The 21,047-nt window shown below is 56.3% G+C and overlaps 1 protein-coding gene across 1 annotated transcript in view; it reads right to left on the reverse strand.

The window, feature by feature from the left end:
- GALK2 (galactokinase 2) overlaps positions 1-21,047 on the reverse strand; it is a 46,410-nt gene that overhangs the window by 13,059 nt on the left and 12,304 nt on the right. The window contains exons 4-8 of the mRNA XM_029070352.2: positions 18,792-18,882; positions 14,292-14,438; positions 5,040-5,138; positions 4,604-4,756; positions 33-243 (exon numbers count right to left, since the gene is read on the reverse strand). Coding sequence (XP_028926185.1) covers positions 33-243; positions 4,604-4,756; positions 5,040-5,138; positions 14,292-14,438; positions 18,792-18,882 — 701 coding nt within the window. The remainder of the gene's footprint in view (positions 1-32; positions 244-4,603; positions 4,757-5,039; positions 5,139-14,291; positions 14,439-18,791; positions 18,883-21,047) is intronic.

Consider the following 21,047-nt stretch of genomic DNA (forward strand, 5'->3'; position numbering starts at 1 on the left):
CACTCCAGGCCCCCTCCTAGCCCAGGACTCACCATCTCGGGTGTTGGGGCTAAGGATTTGGGAGCGCAGGTCGTGTAGGCTGATTCCCAGCTGTCGGCAGATCTCGTCAGGGCTGTAGGGCTCGGGGTGCAAGGCGCCGTCCAGCACAGTCTGCATCTCCTCCAGCGATAGACCCAGCTTGGTCTGCACCTCCGCCAGCCTCCACACGTCAACCCAGTCGAGCCCCCGGGACTTGGCCAGCAGCTGCGGGGCCCAAAGCAAAGATCGGTGCCTCTCCGACCTGGGGATGGGGGATCACTTCCCATCTCGTGACCCTTGTCGCCCGGGTGCGGGTCGCTTCCCCTCCACGGGGCCGAGCCGCCGCCTTTCCCGGGAACGCCGGGGGCTTGGGGGTCCGGGGATCAGTGGGAACGCAGGGGCCAGGAAGAGTTCGGCTACCTCAGGCCAGGAAGACAAAGGCAGGTCCTCCCCAAGATACGAACTAATCATCAATGGCCACGCAGCATCCCCTCCAGCCCAGCCGGGTCACCCCCTCCAGACACTTGCCCCACCAGCTCCCACAAAGCCTGGCAAAGATATTTTCATTGGCACTACAAGGTCCCAAGCGGGTCCCCGACTGGTACTGTGAAGCGCTATAGCTCCGGCTCCGACTCCGGGGCTTCCGGGTCCCAAATGTAGCAGGAATAGGGGAGCCCAGGGAGCTGAGAGGGGCACCATCCTGGGCACAGCAGACAGCACTCACGGCACGGGCAGCTCGAGCCAGAACAGAGCAATAGAGACCTTGCACTCGATCTGGACAGGGCCAACCCAAGGCAAGACAGGGGCTAGGACCCAGGCCCGAGACAAGAGCGGGGGCCAACGCATGGGCTGAGCCAGGGTGGGCGCTAGGATAGGGGCTCAGGAGCAGGAGTAGGGGATAGGACAGTGCTCTGCATACAGTAAGCACTCAATCAATACCACTGATTGACAGGAGCCAGGGTTAGGGCCGGGGTAGGAGTAGGGGCAGAGGCTAGGGCCAAGGCTTGACTGAAGCTCATCCTCTAAACTCTAAGCTTGTTGTGGGCACGGACTGTGTCTTTTTATTGTTATACTGTACTCTTCCAAGTGCTTAGTACAGTGCTCTGCACACAGTAAGTGCTCAATAAATACAGTGCTTAGTACAGTGCTCTGCATGCAGTAAGTACTCAATAAATACAATTGACTGACTAGGTGGACCAGTGGCCGTGTGGAGTTGGGGCCGGTTACAGGCACCAAGCCAGGGGGCAGGGGTCAAAACTAGTAAACAGTGGTGCGGGGAGCAGCCTGCAAGGCATGGTGGAGGGGACCTGGTCTCTGCAGGGAGTGGCTGCTGATCTGATCCCCATCCCACCCGCCGCCACCTCTGGGCCCAGAGTAGCTCAGACCACAGGAGAGCAAAGACCCGGCAAATCTGTTTACGAAGCAGCCTGACTGGCCCCTGGCCAGCCCTGATGTGCCCATTCCACAGCCAAGGCGGCAGCATCTGCGGTTGGCTAACGGTGAGACCACTTGTGTCCACCCGGCCTCCCTCCGCGGGGCCCGGGACACTCAATCACCCGTGAGATCTACTCCACGCTAGGCGACGGCCGGAGCCGCCGGCCACAGACCCCTCCGCGGGGCTGCAGGGCCACCCGTCCGAGAGGGGATGGGACGAGGGCATCTGTCGGTCGCTCTCTGAAATCTGTCCCCAGGATGCAGCGAGAGAGCAGGACTTGTGCCAAGGGGAAGTTGATGCCTACCCAGGGCTCTGTTCTGCTCAAAGCAACTGCTCAGAGACAGCCACTGCACCCCGAGACAACCACCCCCCAGAGACAGTCGACCCCAGAGACAGTCGACCCCGGAGGCAGACGCCCGCTGGAGACAGACACCCCCCCGCCGTCTCCCCAGAGACAGAGGCTCAGGAACCAGCCACACCAAGGTTCCCCAGACCTAGGTAAACCGGGCCTGAGCTACACCACTGCTTTGGGAATACCCGGGCAGGGAAGGTGAGGATCATGACCCGTAGCCCCACACTAACTCCAGTCTCACCGGGGCTAGAAGTTTCTCCAAGGAGGTTTATGGCGTCGATGCTCCGGTTTGTTGGGGGATTGTGTTTTGGGCTTTTGAATGTTCTTTTTCCTTCCAGGAGTGGCGTTTTAAAAAAACCTTCAGCTAAGCGGCCCCAAGGGTAACGGGGGAAGTCGGCGGCGGAGGTAAGCTGCGTCCATTTAAACTAATCTAGCCGACGGAATTCAACACTACGTATTATTTAACGGTCTTAAAATCCAGGGTTTCGGTTGTAAATACGTTTCGGATGTGGACTTGTATACAGATAGCTGGTTGGGTAACTCATCTAGCACTTTCGAGGGAAGATTAAACTGGGATGGCTAGTCTTAGCTCTTTTAAATTTCTTTTATTTTTAGCCTCCCAGCCTCCAACCTTGCACAGCCTTTAGCCCGGGTGCTGCCACGAAGATCACTTTCCCAAAGCCTCCCTAGGCCCCCATCTCTCCTCTTCCTCTGAACCCTCTGCTGGCTCCCCAGCTCCCTCCGCCTCACACGGATGCCACACACACAGCTTCGGAGCTCTCCGCCAGCTGCCCCTACCTTACCTATCTGTCCTGGAGCGTGTCTATCAAACCTTCATATTGTATTGGGCACATAGTAAGCGCTTAACAAATACCATCATTATTATTCTTCCAAGTGCTTGGTACTGGGCTCTGCACAGAGAGGGTGCTCAATAAATACCATTTGCTGGTTGACTGCTTCTCTTCTCCTGCTACAACCCAGTCCTCTCCCTTCATCCCTCCCCAGCCAAGCTTCTAGCTGTCCCTTGCTCTCCGCGGTCCCTCTTCCGTCCCCACGCTCCCGCTGCTCCCCTGGCTTGGAATTCCCTCCCTCCCTCCCCAGATCTGACAGACCCCAGGGGTCCCCACATTCCAAGGCCGTCTTAAATCCCGCCTCCTTCACAAACCTTCCCTGATTCATCTCCGGCCCCCGGGCTGAGTCAATCCCCCAGCCAACTCTAGCAGCCAGGAACTTATTTATGCCCTCCATCTGTCTGCTTTATTTATTCTCGACTTCTGTAGTTGTAAATATTTTTGTGTGTCTCCTGAAGTAGACTGGGGGCTCTTTGTGGGCAGGGGTGGTTTCTCACTCTGCTGATGTCGCTCCTGCTCCAAGTACTTATTGTGGGCACTCAATAAATACCCTGAGTACAATGACAATGGCGGTGACGATGATGACTACTTCTATTACATCCAGCATCACCACCATCACCGCCTCTACTAATATTTCTACTCCTTCGACAGCCACCAGAAGCGGGGTTTCCCAGTGAAAAGAGCACAGGCCTGGGAGGCCGAAGACCTGAGGCCCAGCTCTATCGCTAGCCTGCTTTGCAAGCTCAGGCAAGACGTTTCACTTCTCCGTGTCGAGGTTTCCCTCATCTGTAAAATGGGGCTTAGATAATAATGATATTTGTTAAGCGCTTACTACGTGCAAAGCCTATTCGAAGCACTGGAGAGGATACAAGGCGATCAGGTTGTCCCCTGTGGGGCTCACAGTCTTCATCCCCATTTTACAGATGAGGTAACTGAGGCCCGGAGAAGTTAAGTGACTTGCCCAAAGTCGCACAGCTGACAAGTGGCTGAGCGGGGATTTGAACCCATGACCTCTGACTCTCAAGCCCAGGGTCTTTCCGCTAAGCCACGCTAAATACCTCTCCTTCCTTCTCTTAGACTGTGACCTCCATGTGGAACCTGATTATCTTGTATCTCCCTCAGAGTACAGTGCTTGGCACGTACTAATCAATCGATCAATCAATCAATGGCTATTTAATTGGAGCAGTATTGCCTAATGGATGGAGCACAGGCCTGGGAGTCAGAAGGTCCTGGGTTCTAGTCTCAGCTTCCCCACTTGTCTGCTGTATGACCTTGGGCAAATCACTTAACTTCTCTGTGCCTCTGTTACCACATCTGTAAACTGGGGATTGAGACTGTGAGCCCCATGGGGAACGGGGACTGCGTCCAACCTGATTATCTTGTACCTACCCCAATCCTTAGTACAGGGCCTGGCACACACAGAGAGTGCTTAACAAATACCATAAAAAAAATTGAGTGCTTACTATGGGCAGAGCACTGTACTAAGTGCTTGGGAGAGTACAATACAACAGATAGTAAGTGCTTAACAAATACCACAGTGATCATTATTACCACGGGCCTGCCCAGAGTCCTGAGCCCAAGGTCCCGAGTACACTGGGCTAGAGGCGGACTGGGCTGGACCGGACAGGGTCCAAGCGGGCAGCTCTCCGATGTGACGTTTCCGAGAATCCCCAGGAGTGGGAGAAGCTCAGGAATTTTCATTTCTTCTCTGAAGGCGTGGGGCAGGGTGTGGCAGAGCAGGACAATGCAAGGCCGGATGGGGTAGGGTGAAGTGGGGCAGGGTAGGACAGGATGGGGTGGGGCAGCGCAGCTCAAGACAGGGCTGGGGCACCTCACCCCCCGTCCCCAGAGACCCTGGACCCAGAGGCACCCTCGGGTGGAGGATGCGAGGCACCTGGGGGAGAGGGGGAGATGAGGAAGGTTTCCCGGGACCCGCCGGAGACACACCTTGGCTGCGAGTCGACACTCCATCACGCGAATGTTGAAATGCGAGGTTGCGGCTTTGTTCATCTCCACACAGCTGTGAGCGACCACGAACACGACGCCGGCTGGAAGCCGCACATCCGTGGCCCGCAGCGGGCTGAACTCGATCAGCTTGGCCTGCGGGGGTGGGGAGGGAGGAGATCAGGCGGGGGCACACGAGGCTGCCACTCACTGAGAGTTGGCACAGTGAAGGCTGGTTTTATCCCGCCACCTCCACCCCAAGCCCTCTGGGGCAACCTCTGGCGCCCGGGAGAAGCTGGCAGCAAGGGCGCCTGGAACGATCCCCCTGCTAGGCTGGGTCGAGGGCCACCCCTCGGCCCCGAAACCTCTCGGGGTCCCGGGTCCGGCTCTGGAGTTGGCGATCTCCCCCGCAATCAAGCGCCGGACCCTGTCCACATACTGTTCCATCCTCTGCAAGGAATGAGATGGATTGGTCCATGCCTCCTCCCTCGGTGCCGATGTAGCGCTCGCTCTTCGTGCAGATTTCTGCCAGCTCCACCTGGAGATCGGGTTTGTGCACCGATGAGAACTCCCTGCTGCGGCCATCCCCCTCCTCCACCCGCGCTCTGCACAAGGATACCTTCCCCGCCCGCTGAACTCTTCCTGGGGCTCCCCTCTGCTCTCCAGGGGTCCTCTCCTGCTCCCTAGAGCCTCCCCCCAGCCGCTATATTCCTGGGGCCCCCCGACAACGCTCCCCAAGGCCGCCCGGCCACTCCCCAGGACTGCCCAATACAATGTTCTGCACTCAGTAGGCAGCCAGTATGCATTCTGCCCACAGAAGGCATCCAGTAAATGCTGAGAGATGAAAGGGGACTTGTGGATCAAGTTAGGGCCCCGTTTTCCACCCTAGCACCCGCCTGACAGTCTCACGGAATGAGGGCTATAGCTGGCAGCCTCCATAAGATCTCATCCAAAAAATCCTGGGTGAACGGCACCCCCCTTCCGCCCCCACCCCGTAACTGTGGCAGGCAGGGCTGGGCCAAGGCCTTGGCCCAGAGACCCAAACGCGGCTACGGGGAGCTCAGGGATGACAGTAGAGGAGAATGGAGGAAGTGCGGGATGGGGGTGAGAGAGAGGAGGAGGAGGAGGAGAGGGAACAAACCCATAGGAATTTCTCCTGGACCCCAGAAATCACACAGTGGCAGGCGCTGGCAGCCCGTGTTCCCCAGCCCCCACACCTCCGGTCAGCCTGGGGGCTCACACGTGTGGGAATCCCACAAAAGCCGCCACCGCCCTCTGCTCCGGAAGCAGCCACAGAGGTGGCGGTTGGGGAGCCTGGGGGCCGCTCCCCCAGGAAAGGCGAGACTGACCCGGCCCTGGTCAGGGCTGTCCCATTCTTCCCCCCTCCCCCCTCCTCCAACACCCCGGGCCAAGGCCTGGGGGGTCATCCGGGTGGGAGGGCGGACAGAAAAGCGGAGTCCAATCTCTTCAGGACAGTCCATGGGATTCTGGCCACGAGCAAAGTCAGAGCTGGACCCAGAGCCCGGGCTGCCGGTCATGTGACTCAAATAAAATAACCACCGGAGGAGTGACATAAAACAGCCCACCCAGCTGGGGGTGGGGGCGGCAGCAGGGGAGTAAGGGGGAGCAGATAAAGTCCATAAATCAGGTGCCTGAAAGGAGGGAGGAAAGAAGTGAGGGAGGAGAGGAAAGAAGAGGAATGTCGGCCCGCACCCCGGCGTGGCCGGACCGGGCCCGAGGACCCGCAAAGGTAGCCCCAGGTGACGGCAGTGATGGAAGAAGCTCAAGCTTCTCAGCAACAAGCTGCACCACCTGGACAGCTCAGCAAAGGGCAAGTACAAAACCTCCTTTCACCATGCTCGGAGATGTGGCCGGAGGCCAGCAGGCCTGGGACAGCCCAGCCAATCACTGCCTTCATCCCGCCGCTCCAAGACCACCCAGGCCAGGTCTGTCTCTGGGGGGAAAACCCGAGGGACTGGAGAGGCATCACCCCACCTTCTGCCCTGGTCCAACCACTAGAGATGGGGGAGCTGTCCCGTGTCCATCCGCGTCCATCCCGTGCCGCCCCCGGGCCCCAGCCGAGCCCCCAACAGCCGAATGGGCAGCACAGACTGACTGGAGCTGGAGCCCAGGGCCTCTCCCTCCGCCCATACGTGGCCAATCTGGAAATCGTTAGTGAAGACGCGGTTTCCCGCAGTCAGTGGCGAGCCTGCCTCCCCGACGGGCCACAGATGGAGCCGGGCCTGGGGCTGACCAGCACTGACTAGCACGGACCTTCCTGGATGGCCACATCCTACCCAGGCAGGGCAGCGAGGACCCTGGCCCAAGTTCTGGGGTCCCAGCCTCTGACGGCAAAGCCCCAGAGCAACAAGCCATTTGCTCAGGATTGGGGGGACCTATGGCCGACGCTCCAACTGGGACTGGAGCGTCCAGCTGGCCTGGGACTGGGAGCCATGGGGCTCCGAAATCGAGGGGGCCCGGGATCCAAGGGCCCCAAGGCTAGAGGAACTGGCAGCTGGAGGTGAGGACAGGGGGATGGGGGCAAGGAGCTAACCCTAATACACTTTGTGAATCTAATCTACAATTCTTCCAAGAATTACTTTTCTGTGTCTAAATCCTCGATACAGATGGCTAGATTTAAGGACTCAGGAGTAGGCAGGCAAAGTCTGCAGATGGGTCAAGTGCCCGCTCAAGGGCCTGGGGGACATAAATAATAATAATAATAATAATAATGTTGGTATTTGTTAAGCACTTACTACTTGCAGAGCACTATTCTAAGCACTGGGGTAGATACAGGGTAATCAGGTTGTCCTACGTGAGGCTCACGGTTAATCCCCATTTTACAGATGAGGTAACTGAGGGACAGAGAAGTTAAGTGACTTGAAGCCTCCAGAATGTTGCCCGTAGGTCCCTCGGGTCAGAGCGCGCACGGCCGGCCGAAGATATTCCCCAACACCCGTGCCCTCCTGAACCCGGCAGCCGACGGTGTCACAGGGTCTGGCTCTGACTAGACCTGGCCTCCGCTTCCTCCCTGACCTCCGCGGGATGAGTGAGGATCTCTTCCTCTCTCTGGCTCTACGCGTCCAACAGGATCCCCGCCAGACACCCCCCGAGACTGACTCCCGAATGGTATCGTCTACCGATCGCTCCCAGAATCGCAAAGCGGCCTCAGACCCCAGAGGGACCCGGTGACGGGGAGGTGCGGGACCCTGAGCCAAGCCCTCACTTCAGGCGGCAACAGCCTCTTGAAGCAGTTGCAACCACCTGCAGGTCTGGACTCCGGACAACGGTCAGTCATTTGGCCCCCCCTAAAAAGTCCATTAAGATTCCGAGACCAGTTGGGAGGGGGTCCGACACGGGGATAGAGCACGGGCCTGGGAGTCAGGGGACCTGGGTTCTAATCCCAGCTCTACCACTTGTCTGCTATGTGACCTGAGGCAAGTCATTCAACTTCTCTGTGTCTCAATTGCCTCATCTGTAAAATGGGGATTAAGACCACGAGTCCCATGTGGGATGTGGACCGCCTCCAATCTGATTAGCTTATAACTATCCCACAGTGACTGACACGTAGTAAGCACTTAACAAATATCATTTAAAAAAAAAAACTGATTGTAAACCACTTTTCTCAATCGGTCAGGCATTGCGGATTGATCATCATTCTAAAGAAAAGGGAGGTGACGCGTCAGCCGGCACCGGGAGAGCCATACGCACGACCGACCCAAAGCCGACGCCGAGACCACACGCTGAACGGCAAAGCCACGGGGAAAGAGAAAATCCAGCGTAATTTTGGGGACGTTGCCAAACAGACCCTAAGTGAAGGTCTACAGAGCTGTAGTCGTGGTGTCCAGTCTTCACTATGGCCGTGAGACCTGGACCCCACTCGGATGCCACGTCCAGTTGCTGGCACAGTTCCACCAGCGTCGGTCGTGGACCGTTCCCCGGGAAGGCAGGGGGAACGGAACAGGGGGGATGGGGCCGGTGTGAGGATGGGTCATTGCAGAAAAGGCAGGGATGAAGGCAAGTGGGAAGCACGAGGAGTGAGGGATGAGGGGGAACAGAGGACCGACGAGGTGGGGGAGGCAGATCTCCCCAAGCAGCAGGGATGGAGGGGGGGACGGTGGCTGATGGGAAGGCAGGGCTGGGAAAAGGAGGACTGACCACAGCTGGTCTGCCCAAGTGTTCCCCTGAGTCCCTGAAAAGCATTTCCTAGGGTGAGGCAGACCCGTGACACAGTTTGTGTTCATCGCTCAGGCACAGTCAGCCAGTTTACACAATGACTGTGCCAACAGGAAATCAAACCATGTCCCACCCGCCCCAAGGCTCCCTCCGTCACCCCCACCAGTCCCCGCACCCTGCCCCGGTCCTCCCAACCCTGAACCAGTGCTGCCCCGCACTCGGGGTGACTAGGCACGCATCCGGCTGGCTCAGGAAACTTACTTGGGACTCAGCTAAAGAACCAATTTCATACGGCTTTCGAGAGATAAACCACATAAAAGTAGCTTAGCACTTCTCAAGAAGAAATGAAAGATTCTGGACCCTAGAATCCAGTGTGTGTGTGTTTGTGTCTTGTGTCTAGGCCCATCTGGATTCACTGCGGGTGCTACTCCAGTGGGTGCGGGCTGTGGTTGGGAGCTGCTGAAGTGTGCTGTGAACCCACAGACCCCCCAGGTGGGAAACAGTGGGTCAGGGCTATTTTAGGGGCCAAGCTCACTCTGCCTCAGGGCAGGGGCGGCCGAGAACCATATTCTCTCATTTTTCCTCCCATCTAAATGGCTTCTCCCACCAGGAAAGGGCAGGTAGGGTGGATGGGGCAGGTAGGATGGGTAAGTAATAATAATAATAATAATGGCAGTTGTTAAGCACTTACTATGGGCAAAGCACTGTTCTATGCACTGGGGGGATACAAGGTGATCAGGTTGTCCCTCATGAGGCTCAGTTTTAATCCCCATTTTACAGATGAGGGAACTGAGGCACAGAGAAGTGAAGTGACTTGCCCAAAGTCACACAGCTGGCAACCGGCGTATCCAGGATTCAAACCCATGACCTCTGACTCCCAAGCCCGGGCTCTTTCCACTGAGCCACGTTGGTGAGGCAGGTAGGGTGGTTGAAGCAGGTGTCATTCTCACTCCCGCTGGGTCGTTCATGCAGCCGCGGAAGATAATAATAATGATGATGGTATTCGTTCAGCGCTCACAGTGCCAGTGCCGAGCACTGTTCTAAGCGCTGGGGGGATGCAAGGGGATCAGGTGGTCCCCCGTGGGGCGCACAGTCATCGTCCCCATTTAACAGATGAGGGAACTGAGGCCCAGAGAAGTGAAGTGACTTGCCCCAAGTCACCCAGCTGACAAGTGGCGGAGGCGGGATTCGAACCCACGACCTGCGACTCCCAAGCCCGGGCTCTTTCCACTGAGCCAAGCTGCGCACTTGGCCGCTCTCGGGAGGCCGCTGGGCGGGGAGGCGCCACCTGGCGGACACCGTTATGCCTTGCAGTTCGGCCTGAGGCGGGCTCTGCCCCAGAAAGCCGCTCCCACCGCGCGTGCGCCGACACCCCGCCGCGAAGAGCGCCACCTGGCGGACATGGGGATTACCTGCACTCCGGCCGCCAGCGCGCTCCTTTTCAGAAAACAGGCCTGACCTCATGCGGTATTTGTTAAGCGCTTACTATGTGCCAAGCACCGTTCTAAGCGCTGGGGGATACAAGGTAATAATAATAATGTTGGTATTTGTTAAGCGCTTACTATGTGCCGAGCACTGTTCTAAGCGCTGGGGTAGACATAGGGGAATCAGGTTGTCCCACGTGGGGCTCACAGTCTTAATCCCCATTTTACAGATGAGGGAACTGAGGCACAGAGAAGTTAAGTGACTTGCCCACAGTCACACAGCCGACAAGTGGCAGAGCTGGGATTCGAACTCATGAGCCCTGACTCCAAAGCCCATGCTCTTTCCACTGAGCCACGCTGCTTCTCCAAGGTGATCAGGTGGTCCCACGTGGGGCTCACAGTCTTCATCCCCATTTTACAGATGAGGTCACTGAGGCAGAGAGAAGTGAAATGACTTGCCCAAAGTCACACAGCTGGAAAGCGGCTGAGCCGGGATTTAATAATGATAATAATGATGTTGGTATTTGTTAAGCGCTCACTATGTGCAGAGCACTGTTCTAAGCGCTGGGGTAGATACAGGGTCATCAGGTTGTCCCACATGAGGCTCACACTTGATCCCCATTTTACAGATGAGGTCACTGAGGCACAGAGAAGTGAAGTGACTTGCTCAGCGTCACCCAGCTGGCAAGCGGCTGAGCCGGGACTAGAACCCACGACCTCACACGCACTCTGGCGACTGCAGGCAGAAGCTCAGTCAAACGTAGATGGCCCAGAAGTGGTCACCGCCTCTACCTGTCGCAGCGTGGCTTAGTGGAAAGAGCCCGGGCTTGGGAGTCAGAGGTCGGGGTTCTAATCCCGGCTCCGCCACTTGTCTGCTGTGTGACCTTGGGCAAGTCACTTAACTTCTCTGTGCCTCAGTTACCTCATCTGGAAAAATGGGGATTAAAAAATGTGAGCCCCACGCGGGCTCACCCTGTATCTACCCCAGCGCTTAGAACAGTGCTCTGCACATCGTAAGTGCTTAACAAATACCATAATTATTATTACCTGTCAAACTGCAGGTGAACGTCCGGCCTTCTCAGCCTGCGGGGCCTCCAGGGTGGGGCAGGCTGGGCATCCCTCCCACCTCCACTCCCCCAAACCCCGACCCCTGGTTTCCTTCAAGGCTCTCTGCCACCTCTCCACTTCCGACACGACTCCCGCTGCTCCCCGGGTTTACAATCTAGATGGGGAGACGCGCATTGAAATCAATTACAGATGGGGGAAATGGCAGATGTCAAACCTGTGCACGCAAAGGTCGCGGGGCTGGGGAATCAAAGGGCGTAAGGACTACAGACCTAAGTGTGTCGGCGATACGGTGGCGGAGGGTGAACGGGATGGGGAAGAGAGGGGTTAAGTCAGGAAGGCCTCTGGAGGAGACTTGATTTTTGAAGTTTTGAAGGTTGGGGAGAGTGAACAGATACCAAATGGGGGGAGGGATTTGCAGGCCAGAGACAGGATGTGGGGAAGGGGTTGGCGGCGAGGAAGACGAGACCCCCCCAAAGCACTTTTGTACATATCTTTAATTTATATATTATAAATTATTTATATTCGTATCTGTCTGTCTCTCCCTCTACACTGTAAACTCACTGCGGGCAGGGAATGTATCTGTCAACTCTGCTGTACTGTAAGCGCCCTAGCCCTTAGTACAGTTTTCCTGCACATAGTAAGTGCTCAAAAAATACCATCGACCAGGATGCCGATCGAGGTACAGCGAGCAGATTGGCGTTAGAGGAGAGAAGTGACTACGTCGGGTTGTAGTAGGAAATCAGCAAGGTAAGACGGGAGGGGACAAGGTGACTGAGTTCTTTAAAGCCGACAGTAAAGAGAGTTTCTGTGTGATGCGGAGGTGGCTGGGCAACCACCGGAAGCTCTTCGGGTAGCACTGTGCGTTCACACAATCCTCCGCCCTATTTCCAGGCGGAATGCAGACCCCTCCGGCCGACCCGCTGCCCCGAGCACGGAGCAGCCTTCAACGGCAGTTGCTCGGAGCCAGGGCACGCGGCACTAAATCACCGGACCCCCGAGAGGCTGCATTGGCATCCGTAGCGGGCCAGCCCGTCAGCCCACAGGAAGCCACTCATTCCACAAGCCCGGGTTTGGCCTCGGAAAATTACTGCTCATTTCCATCTTCCCTTCCTGCCACTGGACTGCGTTCCAGTTGTGAGGAGTCCTGACCTCATGCTCACCCAGTCCGGTCACCTGGAGCCAAACTTTCAACAGCAGCTTCCCGAGGGTCCCCAGTTGGCACCCGAGCATCCAGCGGTCCACCCACCCTGCCTTCTCATCTTTCCGTCTCAACTGCCGGGTCTACCCCAACTTCCATTCCCACCACCTCGGAATCCTGCCCTCGGGGAAATCTCTTCTCACTCATCTGCTGGCTTCTCTTCCTTTCCTCATAGACTGGAAGCTCCTTGTGGGCAGGGATCATGTCAACCAACTCCAGTGTACTGTACTCGCCCAAGTGTTTAGCACCGCGCTCTGCATATAGTAAGTGCTCGATAAATCAGATTTATTAACGGATTGACGTCCTCACGTCTTCCTCCCAGCCCGCCTCTTCTCCCCAGCTTTGGGCCAATCTCCAAAGAGTTGAAGGGGGCACCAATCGCTTGTGGGCCTAGAAGGGGAAGGTCTTGGCATCCTCGTTTGTCAGAGGAGCAGACCGAAGCCCAGAGAGATGATATTAGCCCCAGGTCTCCCAGGAGACAAAGGGTCAGAGCCCAGCTCTCCTAATCCGCGGCATCTCACGGGCTCTGTCCCCTGCGCGTGCTACGGCAACTTGGCCAAAGGGCAGCGCTCCTCTCTAGGGTGCAGTGGGGAAGACCGAATCTGCCCCAAGACCGAACCACGCTCTGTCCAGAGCGGGACCGCAGCTGGCCGCTCCAGTCCTCGCGACGTGGAAGGACAGAACGGAGCTGGAGAAGTCGCCGGTAAAGGCAAGCCTGAAGGGGCACAAGGAGACCTTTCGCCAAATGTGCCTACTGTGGCATGTGGGGGCCCCCGGTGACATGAGAGGTGTTAGGGTTCAAACAGAAAGACAACGGCTCTACCCCACACCGACTGGCGAGCACGTGCAATTGGCTGGCGACCCCAAGGCACCAGGAAGACTAGAAGCACCAGGAGGGGCCGCCCAATTAACAGCTAAATAAAACAAACCTCCACATGGGGCTGAAGGGGTGGTAGGCCAGAAAGGTGGGAGGGGAGCGGTGGGTGGTGAGCAGAGCAGTCTTCCTGTTGCCGGAAGACTCCCAGAGGGAGTTCTGAGGGAGACCTGGGATTTAATATGCTCCAGAAGGGAGCCGGGCTCGGGTCGGCCCTCCGGTGCCAGGTCCGGGCTGCTTCTGGCTTCGCCTTCGGACCTCCCGGACCCTGGGAGGGGCCTGGCCTCGGCAAGAGCCTTCGCCACAGGCCCGAGCCCAGCGGCTCCGAGTCCAAGCTGGCTCACCTTATCTGAGCTGGGGTGGGGGTGGAGATACACGTATGCTCAATAGTCAAATTCAAGCTTCCTGACCTGGCCTCGGTTTTACGCGTCCCGTCCCGAAGGACCTCGTCTCCATAACGCAACCTGAACCAAGTTGATTTCAGAGGCCAAACCGCTGGCAGAAACCGATACTCTGTTCAGCCTCTTTCTCGCCTGGCCTGTCCCCACCCTGCCCACAGCCTGTCAAGGTTTAATATTTAAGGTTTGGGGTGAAGTGAAGCAGACGCGGCCACAAGGCCTGAAATTTCTCACTCCAAACTGAACCTGATAATGAGGTGACGAGAAAAGAGCCCCACGCAGCCAAACCCTCCAGCTAATCCACTGAACCTCTCAATGCCCAGAGCCACAGTCGGTTCAGCCTCGGGGCCTGGAGGCAGCCAGGGCTGCCTTGGGGTTGATTTAAGAGAGACGGTATTTGTTCACTTGAAACGTCGGTCCCAGGAAGCCGGGTGGTGGGTGGCGGGCGCCACCAGCTTCAGGAGGGGCAGGCGCCTTCCCCTCAGGGGCCGGGCGCGGACGGCTTGGGGCGCGAGTCCCGGGTAGGGGAGAGGGGGCCGCTACCCCGAGTTACCTTGGAGAGGGTCAATCCCTGAGCGGTGACGGCCACGAGCCCGGCACAGCAGACTAAGGCACTGGAGCTGGAGAGCCCGGAGCTGGCAGGGATGTTCCCGTCCACCAGGCAGTTCATCCCCGTCGGGTTCCGGAGGCTGAAGTGTTCCTAGGAGATAGAAAGACCGACGGCCACAAGGTGAGAGTCGAAGACGGGGAGGGGAGAGAGGTGCTGGGCAGAGGGCCGAAATCCCTCGGCAAGGGCGGGCGGTGACAGTAGCGGGGAGCTCATGAGTGACAGTTGGGAGCGGGAAGATTGAGGTGAGGCAGCTCGATGAGGGGTCGGTGCCTGCAGGGAGTCTCTCGACCGCTCACGGCGAGCCCAGCCCGGGCGGGTCACCGTCTCCAGACTCTGCTCTTCTGGGCCCCCTGACCCTCTCACCTGGCAGGGAGAGAGACAGCAGGCACTGAGCAGGTTTCTGGGGTGGCTAGGCGGACCCAAGAGGGACTCGAAAGGAAAGGTAAAAGTCTCTGCCGCCCCTTCGAGGAAAGCGGCGTCCAGCACCCGGCCGACGCCCACACCCACTCACCCAGGAAAGCAGCTCCGAGAGCCGGAACCCGTCTCCCCACCGGGAACCGCGAGGCCGAGGGGGGTGACGAGCCGGGTCAGGACTCCCTCCCGGGGAGTGGCAGAGCCGGGCCCACCCTCTGGGCTTCCTGTTTCCCGGCCAAGAGCGCTCCCGGGGCAGGGTTAGGCCCACGGTCACTGGACTGAAATCAAGCCAGTTTCCCGGGAAAGTGACGATAGGAGGGGGCTATCCTGAAGCTGCAATTATGCCGGGAGATTGCTTGACATGTGGTCCATGGCATCAAAGGAGGCTGGACCCTCCCGGGGGAATGGTCAACCTGGACCCCGCACTATCGCAGCCGGGACAGACCCTACAGCAGGGAACGGTCAGCCTGGACCCCCGCCTAGTCGGAGAAGGCTAATGAGAATCCGGTCCTCTCCCTAGACTTTCCCCTTCGGCTTCCCAGGTAGAGAGCCGGGTTGGGCCAGCACCGTGGGTCAGGACAGAGCTGGCAGAATGGCTCTCCCTTTGGCCCTGACCCAGGCGGCAGCCCTGAAACCCTTTCTCCAGCCTCGCTTGCTGGCCCCTCACACTTCTTGCTTCCCCAGGAGGCTGGAAGCCTCACACACCCAAGAAACACTTTCGACTCCCCAGAGACAAGAGTGACTCGCGTGAAAGGGACTGCTGCGGTTTATGAAGCCGGCCAGAGGTGGGTCAGTCAGCCTCAGGAAACCATCTCAGTGACAATAACCAACCCCCAGAACGTCCTGAGCACCTGCCAAGGGGAGGAGCCCTCCCCTCTCAGGCGCTCAGCCAGTCAAATGCCCCACGGCCACCAGGGAGAGGCCCCAAAACACTTCCGGAACATCGACCGACAAGCCCTCGGGGAGAATCGGAAAACCGACGGAGCCGGCCGGGGCTCTCCTCCCTGCACGCGGGCCCCCGACGCTCCCTTTCCGGAAACTCGGGCAGACCACCGCTGGGCCCCGCAGCTGCAGCCAAGGCGCGCTCATGCGGAAACTTGGGCGAGCTCATTTCAGAAATCCTCGAGGAAACCATTTCACCCAAAACCGATCCTCGGAGCCGTCTCCGAGGGGAATCGGACCTACTGACTTAGCACGCAATGTTTTCGATAAAACCGCTCTCCGGTTTCCGAGACAGACGTGGGCTTTGCCAAACTCTGCAACAGCCCTGTCCCCAGTTGGACCCAGCTCTGACTCTGAACCCCCAGCTTCTTTTTTTTTTTAATGGTATTTGTCGAGGGCTCACCATGTGTCAAACGCTGTTCTAAGCACTGGGGGAGGTGCAAGTTAATTGGGTTGGACATAGTCTCCGTCCTGCACGGGGCTCAGAGTCTAAGTAGGAAGAAGAACAGGTAATAATAATAATAATAATGTTGGTATTTGTTAAGCGCTTACTATGTGCCGAGCACTGTTCTAAGCGCTGGGGTAGACATAGGGGAATCAGGTTGTCCCACGTGGGGCTCACAGTCTTAATCCCCATTTTACAGATGAGGGAACTGAGGTACAGAGAAGTTAAGCGACTCGCCCACAGTCACACAGCCGACAAGTGGCAGAGCTGGGATTCGAACTCATGAGCCCTGACTCCAAAGCCCGTGCTCTTTCCACTGAGCCACACCGCTTCTCCGAGAAGGTATTGAATCCCCACTTTATAGTTGAGGAAACTGAGGCACAGAGAAGTTAAGTGACGTGCCCAAGGTCACCCAGCAGGCAAGTAGTGGAGCCGGAATCAGAACCCAGGTCCCCTGACTCCCAGGCCCATGGTCTTTCCGCTAGGCATGCTGCTTCTCATTTAAATGTGTCCCAACGGTCTGCAGAGTTTGGACTCTCAAATTCTACCATTTCTTTGTGCACTCTGCTCACGCACTGGCCTTCACCACCAGGAGCTGGGGTAGATAGAAGCTAATCAGGTCTCAACTATCCCTCCGCCAACCCTTGGCCCACATTCTCCCTCTGGCCTGGAGCTCCCTCCCCTTCGCCTCCACCATCTCCCCACTCTTCCCACCTTCAAAACCCCCTTAAAATCACGCCTCCTCCATGAAGACTTTCCAAATTAAGTCCCTTATTTCCCCTATCCACCCTACCCTCTGTATCGATTAGAACTTGGCTGTTTGTCCCTTAAGCACTTTGAAGCTCCCCTCTAGTCCCACAGTACTTACGTAAATATTTCTACTCTCTACCATTTCCCTTCTCCCTAACCCATCTGAATGTCCGTCTCCCCCTCTAAACTGTAAACTCCTTGTGGGCAGGGATCGGGTCTACCAACTCTATTGCACTGTACTGCCCGAGCGCTCAGTACAGCGCTCTGCGCACACTAAGCGCTCGATAAATACCACCGATTGATTAATGATCTCGGTTCTACCACTGACCTGCTGTGTGACCTCAGAAAAGTCACTTAACTTTTCTGAGCCTCAGTTTCCTCCTCTGTAAAATAGGAATAAAATACTTGTCCTCCCTCCCCCTTCCACTGTGAACTCCATATGGAATAGGGACTGTGTTATCTTGTATCCTTCTCAAGCACAGCTCTTGGCATGGAGTGAGTGCTTAATCAAGAACATCCTCATTATCATCAATAACAATTTCGGTATTTATTAAGCACTTACTACGTGCCGAGCACTGTACTAAGCGCTGGGGTACAGATGAGATAATCATTCATTCAATCATATTTATTGTTTACTGTGGGCAGAGCACTGTACTAAGCGTTTGGAAAGTACAATTCAACGACAAAGAGAGATAGGTCCCACACGAGGTTCACAGTCTAAGCAGGAGGGAAAGCTGGTATTGAATCCCCATTTTGTAGATGAGAGAACTGAGTCACAGAGAATTTAAGTGACTTGCCCAAGGTCACGCAGCAGACAAGTGGTGGCTCTGGTATTAGAACCCAAGTTGCCTGACTCCCAGGGCCATGCTTTTTCCACCGGGCCGGGTTGAGTTTCCATCAGAAGGGGGAACTTAGATTTCCAAATTTCTAGATAATATAAGGATGACGATTAACTTCTCTTGTGTCTATTCCTAATTTTATGCAAGCCAGTTTAAACGAGAACAAAAATGGCTTTTTAAACCCCTCCTTAAATTTGGGGTTCAAGTTACAGGATTTGACGGGGTCCTTCTCATGAAAAAATTAGCCAAATAAAAACCGGCAGAAAGATAGCTTGAAGGCCCATTATTTTTATACGTTCCTATTGTCTGTAATGGTGATATCCAGTAAGTGGATATTTCAAAACTCTACTTCAGATAGCTCTGCAAAACACAATAGAAGTGAATGTTTGTAAAATAACCTAAAGTCTGCACACTGCAGAACTTCGGACAGAACCACCAATTAAAGTGTAACGAACTAAGAGAATGCTGTTCATGGTAAAAACGGGACATTGGATACATATTTTAACCCTGGTCGTTGGCAATTACAAAGAGGGCCATGTGGCCAGCTTCGAGTGTGAGCGTTTGTGCGTGTCCGCGCGTGCTGTTTTCGTTTGCTGTTGGTTTTTTTAATGCCATCTGTGGAGCACTTACTATGTGCCAGGCATTGTACTAAGCACCTGGACAGATACAAGTTAATCATGTTGGACACAGTCCACATCCCACGTGGCGCTCACAGTCTTAACGCCCCCATTCATTCAATACTATTTATTGAGCGCTATGTGCAGAGCAGCGGACTAAGCGCTTGGAATGTACAATTTGGCAACAGATAGAGACAATCCCTGCCCAATAATGGGCTCACGGTGTAAACATTTAGCGGATTTAACATTTAACAGATTAGCAGATTTAACAGATTAACAGATTTAACAGATTTTACCCCCATTTAACAGATGAGGTAACTGAGGCACATAGAAGCCCAGGGTCACACAGCAGACAAGTGGCAGAGCCAGGATCAGAATCCACGTCCTTCCGACCTCCAGGCCCGTGCCGCGTGCGCGAGCTCGTGCATCCGTTTACCTGGATTCCTTTCAGTCCACACAGGAAATAGTTGTGCCACAGAGGTTGGGCTGGGTTAATCTGAATGTCATTAACGCTGCCGCTGAAATCCCTGCGGAGACAGAAGGATCAAGAGACTCGCTGAAAACCGAGTCCCCAGTTCAGTCCCCGGCCCGGCCCGGCCGGCTGCTGCCCTCTGCTGCTAACGCGCCACCACTGACCAGCGGCAGGCTGCCGGCTCCGGCGCCCCAGTGACCCGGCGGGGTTGGGAGACTTTCTTCCTTTGGAAAGTCTTCTTGGGGGAGGTGTGATTTTAAGAGGGTTTGGAGGGTGGGAAGAGGGGTGAGACGTTGGAGGCGAAGGGGAGGGAGCTCCAGGCCAGAGGGAGAATGTGGGCCAAGGGTCGGCGGAGGGATGGCTGAGACCCGATTAGCTTCTGTCTACCCCAGCTCTCAGTGGCGAAGGCCGGCGCGCGAGCAGCGTGCACGAAGAAATGGTAGAGAAGCAGCGTGGCTCAGCGGAAAGAGTCCAGGCCTGGGAATTGGAGGTCATGGGTAAGAATCCCGGCTCTGCTACTTGTCAGCTGGGTGACTCTGGGCAAGTCACTTCACTTCTCTGTGCCTCATCTGTAAAACGGGGATTAACCGTGAGCCTCACGTGGGACAACCTGATTCCCCTGTATCTACCCCAGCGCTTAGAACAGTGCTCTGCAGATAGTAAGCGCTTAACGAATACCAACATTATTATCATTATTAGAATGTGAGAGTCCAAACTCTGCAAACCGCTGGGACACGTTCAAACGAGAAGCGGCATGCCTAGTCTGTTCTCCATTTGCACTCACTCCCTCAGTGAACTCATTCGCTCTCACGGCTTTGACTACCATCTCTACGCAGATGACACGCAGATCTACATCTCCGCCCCGTCCTCTCCCCTTCCCTTCGGGCTCGCATCTCCTCCCGCCTCCGGGACGTCTCCGCCTGGATGTCGGCCCGCCACCTAAAACTCAACATGAGCGAGACTGAGCTCCTCACCTTCCCTCCCAAACCCGGTCCTCTCCCAGACTTCTCTATCACCGTCGATGGCACGATCATCCTTCCCGTCTCTCGGGCCCGCGATCTCGGTGTCATCCTTGACTCGTCTCTCTCGTTCGCCCCACGCATCCTATCCGTTACCGAGACCTGCCGGTTTCACCTCTACAATATCGCCAAGATCCGCCCTTTCCTCTCCACCCAAACGGCTACCTTACCGTTACGGGCTCTCGTTATATCCCGGCTAGACTACTGTGTCGGCCTTCTCTCTGACCTCCCTTCCTCCTCTCTCGCCCCGCTCCGGTCTATTCTTCACTCCGCTGCCCGGCTCATCTTCCTGCAGAAACGATCTGGGCGTGTCACTCCCCTTCTTAAACAACTCCAGTGGTTGCCTATCGACCTCCGCTCCAAACAAAAACTCCTCACTCTAGGCTTCAAGGCTCTCCGTCACCTTGCCCCTTCCTACCTCTCCTCCCTTCTCTCTTTCTACCACCCACCCCTCACGCTCCGCTCCTCCGCCGCCCACCTCCTCGCCGTCCCTCGGTCTCGCCTATCCCGCCGTCGACCCCCGGGCCACGTCCTCCCGCGGTCCTGGAACGCCCTCCCTCCTCACCTCCGCCAAACTGATTCTCTTCCCCTCTTCAAAACCCTACTTAAAACTCACCTCCTCCGAGAGGCCTTCCCAGACTGAGCTCCTCTTCTCCCTCTACTCCCTCTGCCACCCCCCTTTTACCTCTCCGCAGCTAAACCCTCTTTTTCCCCTTTTCCCTCTGCTCCTCCACCTCTCCCTTCCCACCCCCACAGTACTGTACTCGTCCGCTCAACTGTATATATTTTCATTACCCTATTTATTTTGTTAATGAATTGTACATCGCCTTGATTCTATTTAGTTGCCATTGTTTTTACGAGATGTTCTTCCCCTCGACTCTATTTATTGCCATTGTTCTCGTCTGTCCGTCTCCCCCGATTAGACTGTAAGCCCGTCAAACGGCAGGGACTGTCTCTATCTGTTGCCGACTTGTTCATCCCAAGCGCTTAGTACAGTGCTCTGCACATAGTAAGCGTTCAATAAATACTATTGAATGAATAGTGGAAAGCGGCATGCATTCTCTCTGCATCGGCCAGAAGCCACCCAGCCCGGGGCCACGCCCAGACAGCTCAGGCCCACGGTGGCCCTCGCCGCCCCGGCCCAGACACTTCCACGGAACCCCAGAGCCCCGTGGCTGATGAGGGTGCGAAAGTGCCCAGA

Source organism: Ornithorhynchus anatinus, chromosome 8 (assembly GCF_004115215.2).
Source record: "Ornithorhynchus anatinus isolate Pmale09 chromosome 8, mOrnAna1.pri.v4, whole genome shotgun sequence".
NCBI classification, from domain to species: domain Eukaryota; kingdom Metazoa; phylum Chordata; class Mammalia; order Monotremata; family Ornithorhynchidae; genus Ornithorhynchus; species Ornithorhynchus anatinus.